This window comes from Plectropomus leopardus, unplaced genomic scaffold (assembly GCF_008729295.1).
Source record: "Plectropomus leopardus isolate mb unplaced genomic scaffold, YSFRI_Pleo_2.0 unplaced_scaffold25097, whole genome shotgun sequence".
NCBI classification, from domain to species: Eukaryota; Metazoa; Chordata; class Actinopteri; order Perciformes; family Serranidae; genus Plectropomus; species Plectropomus leopardus.
In genome coordinates this window covers 1-7616 of record NW_024627265.1, presented here as the reverse complement: position 1 = coordinate 7616, position 7616 = coordinate 1, and the positions used below count along the sequence as shown (strand labels likewise).

At 35.1% G+C, this 7616-nt stretch overlaps 1 protein-coding gene and 1 long non-coding RNA gene across 2 annotated transcripts; one reads left to right on the top strand and one right to left on the bottom strand.

Annotated features, from left to right (window-relative positions):
* The first annotated feature begins 265 nt into the window (after positions 1-265).
* LOC121966572 (GRB2-associated-binding protein 1-like) lies at positions 266-3319 on the top strand. Its single transcript, XM_042516649.1, has 4 exons — positions 266-404; positions 1732-1864; positions 1993-2127; positions 3002-3319. Exons 2-4 carry the CDS (start codon positions 1823-1825, stop codon positions 3179-3181), a joined length of 357 nt encoding a protein of 118 aa, XP_042372583.1. The 5' UTR covers positions 266-404; positions 1732-1822; the 3' UTR covers positions 3182-3319.
* A 2844-nt stretch (positions 3320-6163) lies between these two features.
* LOC121966571 lies at positions 6164-7594 on the bottom strand. The gene is made up of 2 exons (XR_006107597.1): positions 7491-7594; positions 6164-6460 (listed from the first exon to the last, which is right to left on the bottom strand). It is a non-coding gene; the product is annotated as an uncharacterized LOC121966571 (long non-coding RNA).
* Between the last annotated feature and the right edge of the window lie 22 nt (positions 7595-7616).

The window sequence follows — 7616 nt, the reverse complement described above, 5'->3', positions numbered from 1 at the left end:
TTTTTTTTTTAAAAAGAGATTTTTGTTGATTTTCTAAAGAAAGCATTTTCTTTTATTTTTGGTAATTTTTAAAGAACACATTTTGGATAAAATTCTTTTTTACAGTTTAAAAGACTTTCTCTAAAAATCACCAGAATTACATCGTTCATTACTACGAGAAACTATAAAACCAAAATTATCTTTGTTTTTTTTATTTACAACGGTTGTAACAGTTTGTAAATTCCATGAATTCTCCAGGTTTTTTTGCAAACTTCGGGTTAATTGTATTTTAAACTAAAATTAAAAAGTCTGTCTCTGTCTCTCCCAGTGAAACCAGCTCCTCTGGACATCACTCCAGTGCAGCAGGACTGGCAGGAGGTCCCGCCTCCTGTGCGCTCGCCCGTCACTCGAACCTTCACACGAGGGTAAGTGTGTGTGTGCGCACGCGTGTGTGTGTGTGTGATGGTTTATTGCAGCGTCAACAGAAAACTAGAAAACACGTCAATATTTACTGTTTACCACAGAGACGGAGAGACGTGAGTATCTGAGCAGCTGCACTCTGCTGCCCCCCGCTGGTGATGAAGGAGCACTGCAGGTTACAGAGAGAAGTAGAAATAGAGGAAATAGAACAGCAGGCACTCAGCTCGCTTTGTTTGGGGGCCGCTTTTGCAAGAGGGCCCGGGGCCAGTCACAGCAGCCCCATGCTTGTTCCTCAGAGTTTAGGACATTTCCCAAATACAAGATGTTTTTAGGATTTAGGGGCATTAGCTTTGAGGATTTTAGCACATTTAATGAATTTTTCGGATGTTTCTGGGATTTTAGCAGGTCTCAAGGATTTAAGGATGTTTTGAAATATTACGGAGGCTTTTGGACATTTCTCGGACTTTAGGACATTTGTAGGATTCCAGGACATTCCAGGATTCCAAGCACGTGCAGGACATTTATAGGATTTTTGGGCACTTCTAGGATTTTAGTTCATTTCTAGAACTTTAGGACATTTAATGTTTTTTAGGATGTTTCTTGTTTGTTTTTTTACATTTGTCTGATTTCAGGACATTTAAAGGATTTCAGGATTTTTTAGGATTTTAGAATGTTTCAAGGATTTCAGCACATTTTGATAAATTCAGGAGGTTTCTGGGATTTTAGGACATTAGGGTCTTAGTTAGGACCTCTGTCGGGGGTGTGGTGGATCCTCCACTGACTCTATTTTTGATAAACAAGCTCTGTTTGATGCTGTTTTATGTCTCTGACACCTTATAGAGACTAAAAGTACGAAAACAATTCCCAGTGTGAATTGCTTTATTTTTTATTTGTATTTTCTTAATTAAAAAATGGTTGATTAACAGTGTGAAGAACTCTGTATACGTGCTGCTAAACTGAAAAATGATTAACTCCTTTCTTGTCTCTTTTGGGCTTATTTTCAGGTAATTTCTTTTTTTTTTTTGTCTTCTTCCTGACAGTTTTTGGGCCATTTCTTGTTGATTTTGCAAAAAATCTAACCAATTTTCTGCAGTTTCGAAAGGTTAAAGAATTATCAAAATAGTAAAGTCTGTTCCATCATCTACTAAATGAATTTACTAATCCCTTAAAATTCCCTAAAATTCTTCAAATGTTGGAATTGTTCGACAACAACAGTCACAAACTCAACGATACTCGTCGGGTAAAATGTATTCACGAGGTTTATTGTGTGTGTGTGTGTGTGTGTGTGTGTGTGTGTGTGTGTGTGTGTGTGTGTGTGTGTGTGTGTGTCAGTCCGTCCAGTCGTCGGTCAGTCAGGCCGTCCTCTGCTCACAGCTCGTCCCCCTCCTCTGACTCTGATGACACTGACGACAGCTACGTCGCCATGACAACGACCTGCGGCCTCAGCTTCAGCGCCGGGGAGCCCGTACGACTCTTTACGTCCTCTTATTTTCTCCTTCGCATCCTTTAAATAAATACTCAACTATAGTGTGTGTGTGTGTGTGTGTGTGTGTGTGTGTGTGTGTGTGTGTGTGTCTCTGTGTGTGTCCACAGTCTCTGAGGCTCATGCTGCACCGGGCCTCAGAGGGCGGAGTCAGCAGCCCGTTGCTACGGCGAGCCAGAGGCGACAAACAGGTGGAGTACCTGGACCTGGACCTCCACACGGGGCGATCGACACTGACGAGACAGGTAACACCGCTCTCTCTCTCTTTGTAAAGTCACAGAAATAAAAAAAAAATCCAAAATATTTTTCAATGTTTTAACTCTTCAGCCTGTTTGCATTTTTAAAATCATTTTCCAATAATTTGTCAATACACAGAAATGACTGTTCATGTCAGCGTCAGTTTGTCCGTTAGAGGGCGCCAAATCATCACATAAAACACGTCATCACTGTTTTATTAAAATGTGTAAATTTAACCCTTTGAAACCAAAATTGTGCTTTTTTTCCCAAAAACATGGAAAAAAGGAAATGAGCAACTTTGAAAGTAAAGTTACACAAAATATAAGAAAATATTGATTTAGAAAATTGTTTTTTAATATCAAGAGAAAGTTGTCTTGGAAAAAAAGAAAAAGTTCGAATCGTAATAATTACATTTATAAAATTATGATGTAAAATTATAATGATTTTTAAGAGCTTTTTTCATTTAATTTCCTGGAAAGTTTCTTTGTAATTTATTTTGTTATTGCTGTTTAATATAATAAACACAAACAATGACAGTAAAAATGATAAAATAAATAAATGTAAAAATTTAACATGAAAAGAGTTTTTGTTTGTTTTTTAAGTTTCTTTTTTGCTCTTATTTTCTTGTCTTTTTTACTCATCTTTAGGTAATTTTTTAGTACTTAATTTTTTCGTCATTTCTTCTGTTGTTGCTCACTGCCTTCTCCCCGTGTTTTTGAAAGAAAACTTGCTCGGTTTTAAATGGTTCATAATTTATCAGTAAATACTCATTTCTAGTCGATATTTTATTGCTTTGCATCATTTTTACAGTTTTCTTTTGAAAATCTTCCTGCATCGATGACTTTGAGAATGAAATTCATATTTTTCCGTGTGTGTAAACAGAAACGCTGCACTGCAGAAGGCGGCGGCAGCGAGCAGGTCGCCGGCGGCGAGGAGCGAACGCGTGGCGAGCGCACGCGCGTGGACTACGTGGTGGTGGACCCCAAGAGGACCAAGGCCCTGAGGAACACCAGAGAAGCATGGCATGATGGGAGGATGTCCACGGAGAAGGAGAAAAGCTGAAGACGCACAAAGACGCGCAGACGTACTGTTTGACACCAGCAAACCGAGTTACTCGCTACTTTGATTTTAACCCTTTGAAACCTGCAGCGACATCACTTTTCTTCAGCTGACGCCTTTAAAAAGTAATTAAAACTTTGAAATCTGAGCTAATTGGTGTTTTTTTTTCCAGAAATGTGGAAAAAAGCAACGAGCAACTTGATATAAAAAAAATAAATAAAAGTTCGTCAAATTGCAAGAAATTAGCAGATTCAGAAAATTATTTTTAAAAAGGTAGGGAGAAAAGTCTCGGGATAAAATAGTATTTATAATTATCATAATTGCAAATTTAGAATTATGTTACAAGAAATTTGAATAATTTTGTAACATGATTTTGAATGTGTAATTATGATTAACTGTTTTATTTTTTCCAAGACATAAAAAATAGCAAGAAACTCGTGAAAAGTTAAATAAGACTTGGAAATAGTGTTTAAAAATTATTATAATTGTGTAACGTAATTTTAAATCTGTAATTTATCATAATAATTACACATTTAGAATGATGTTACAGAATTAAATAATTTTTAAGCTTTGTTTCCAGGTCTGTTTTTTTGTTTGTATTTTTCTAATTTTCCAGTAATTTTCATGTACTTTTTATGAATTTCTTGCTCATTTTTGTCTCCCTTCTTCTTTGGTTAATGTTTGCCTTCTTATGTTTTCCACAATAATAATAATAATAATAATTTTTATAAAGATGATTGAAAAAAACAATATAAGTATGATTGCATATTTAAAATTATGTGAGAATTAATTTTTATTTCACTTTTTTGTTCATAAGAAATCAACCTAATTTTCTCAGGTTTCAAAGGGTTAACAGAATAAATCTCTCATCTCTTTACATCCTTAAATCTCCATTTAAAACTGAAATCACTGTTTGATACCTGTACCAGTATGGAGGACTGAAACTGACAAAATAAATAAAAATAAATGTGTAAATGGATGACAATATTTATAAATTTTTTATTTGTCATAAATAGTTTTCAGTCATAGGCGAAAAGCTGCACATTAGGCCAGCCCTGCTCATCTGTGTGATGAGGTGGAGAAATAAAAAAGGAGGTAAATATATTTAAGGAAAGCAAATAAGGAAAATATTTAAATAACTAATGAAATTAATAAATAAATATATAAAATGGGAAATTAAAAAAGTGGAAAATAATAAATATTAAAATGAATAAACTGATAATAAAATGGGGAAAAAATAATACATTGATAAATGGAAAAATAAATGGGAATTAAATAAATACTGTCATTTTTTATTTTTTATTGACACATTTATTTATCTGTTTTTGATTTTGGCAGTTTCATTTCATTGAAAAACAGGTAAAAAGATTTCATTTTACCCGCTCGGTTATTTCTTCCTGCAGAAATGTTGCAGGAATAAAAGGTTTGATGAGAAATTAGTCAGTGAAGGAAAATCCAGAGTCAGTTTGAGCTCAATTAGCTTTTCTGCTGATTAACAGATTAATTATGAAGATTTTCTCCCGTTGTCACGGCAGCAGTTTCGTGTGCAGCAATCGATCAAATCTGTAACGTTGCTGTTGAATCGTGTCGATCTGTGATCAAAGTCACGATAGCTAATAAATCAAACACTTCACATCACGTTTTTGGGGCTCCTGATGTGGTTAAACTCACGTGACGTAGTGCCGTTTAAAGTTTAAACATGCAGTTCCTCTAATGGCCACTAGGTGCTGCAGATGTTTTATGAATCTGGGGGCTGAACCCATAGACTTCACTGCATTTAAAGAGTTAAACATTCCCATAGACGTCACATCTGCAGCTGAATATTCCTGATTAAAGCTGATGTTCATTTAAAGTGAGTACGCTACAGAGTCAGATTCACTGATGATTCGATCAAAACAATTAATCGATAAATTTTTTGTATTTTATTCCAATAAACAAATCAATCAAATCAAACAGTTACTGCCCCGTAAATGTTTTTTTTTTGTTTTTTTTTTTTTGTTTTTTTGTGTAAATTGATTTTTTGTTGTTGTTTTTAGAGTTAAAATATTCATTTTGATATGCATTTTGTCACATTTGGCATTCAGAGAAAGACATTAAAAAGTAATTTTATGACCTTTATATGAAATATTAATACTTTACAATGTCTGATGATTTTATCAAGCAGCGTCATTAAGCCTGGGCGAGCAGTTTTTACAGTTCCTGGCTGTGATAAATGACCATAACCTTTTATGTAACATGAAATTATATATCAGAATTGATTAATAAAAGATGCATTTTGTGTTCAGAGCACAGAGAGTTACATGAAAAGTTCACTGGTGATGCGCTTCAGCCTCTTGTGGTCAAAATGAGTATTACAAAAAGAAACACAAAAATGAGCCTTATTTTCCTACAGATTTTTTTTTTCTTGCCAAAAAACTCTTTCTCAACCAATTTCTTTTCTCGCCCAAATTTAAAAAAAAAAAAAAAATTCACACCAAAAGAATAAAATTGAAATTATCACAAAAAAAAAAAAATTTTTTATTGCAAAAACAAAAAAATGTTCTCTCAAAAACACTTAGAAATTGGACCACCAGAAAAACAAATCTTCTCACTTGCCCCTCAGGGCTTCCGTACTCTTTGTTTCAGAGTGCAACAACTGTTTGCATGAAAGTAAAGAATAAACACTTGACATCAAGTGCCGTCATGTTCTCACGTTAAAGGAAATCCTTAATTTGTGTTTAAAACAGCAAAGAGATGCAGTTTAACCCTTTGAAACCTGAATAAACCGACTCGATTTCTTTCAGAAACATGGGAAGAAGGCAATGAGTAAGAAAACGATAAATGACCAAAATATTAGCAAGAATTTTATATATAAATAAGATAAAGAAATAACCTGGACAAAGGGATTAAAAATATTATAATTTTGTAACAAAATTATAAATATGTAATTACGATCATTATAAATATATTCTTTCGTAGTTCTTTTTTCCCCCGTTTTTTAAAAAATAAAAAATTATAAATCTTATTAATTTCCGTCAATTCAAAGAAATAGTACTTGTCAAAGGCGTCTGAAAGCAGCACAAGAAAAGCCCTCCAGGTTTCAAAGGGTTAAAAAGCCTCCGACACAATGACCAACTTCACGATGAAAACGCAAATAAAATGTAACAAAGGATTTCATTTACAACATTTCGCAGTGAAGCAAAGCGGTGAACTGACGAGGACGCGTCTCCAGGAAATAGATCAAACTTTGCTCCTACGTCTCTGTCCTCAGATACGAGACTCCTCTATGTCCTCGTTGGACCCCTGAGGACACAGAGGAGAGACAAGCCATGACCAGTCTGGACAGACACACCTCACATCTCCTGTTAGACCCTGAGTTATGTGTTTGCCTTTGGAAGATTTTCAAATTAAACTTCCAGTGACTTAACCTCTAACGAGAACAAGAAGTCGTCATCACGAGAAAAAAAGTGTCATGATCTCGATATCACGACACAAGTCGTGATCTCGCAAAAACGCCCGCAAATATGTCGTCACGAGAAAACGGAGAAAAGAAAATGTATAGAAAGAAAATTATGTCGCTATCTCCAGAAAACGGGCTTCGTTTTCCCGAGAGAACGAGAAAAATAAGCCGTTATCACGAAAAAAAGATGCAAAATAATCTCGAGATCACGGCATAAAGAAGTCGTGATCACGAGAAAACAACCGGAAATATTTCGTACTATGAGAAAACGGAGAAAAGAAAATGTATAGAAAAAAAATGATGCCACTATCTCGACAAAACGGGCTTCATTTTCCCGAGAGAACGAGAAAAATAAGTCGTTATCACAAGAAAACGAGCATCATTATCTCAAGATCACGGCATAAAAAAGTCGAGATCTCAAGAAAACAACCGTAAATATGCTGTACCACGAGAAAACGGAGAAAAAGAAAATATATAGAAAAAAAATTATGCCGCTATCTCGACAAAATGGGCTTCGTTTTCCCAAGAGAACGAGAAAAATAAGTCGTTCCCACAAGAAAACGAGCATCATAATCTCATTATAACGACATAAAAAGGTCGCAATCTCGAGAAAACAATCGGTAAAATGTTGTCACGAGAAAATGGAAAAATTAAAATGCATAGAAAGAAACTTATGTCGCTGCTTCATTTTGCCGACAGAACGAGAAAAACAAGTCATTATCACGAGAAAACGAGCGTCATTACCAAACAATCGGAAATATGTCGTCACCATGAGAAAACTGAGAAAATAAAACGTATAGAAAGATGTCCTTTTAGGGCTTCCGTATCTTTGTTTTTCGGTATTTGAGCTTCGCGGCTGTCGGACTAACTGACCTGCGAGTAGCTCTTCTTCTTCAGAGGTGCACAGAATCTGGACAGGACGTTTCCATATTCGTCCATCACCTAAAAACAAGCACAAACTGAGTCGTGACACCAGAAAAAAAGCTTATTTTTGCTTTA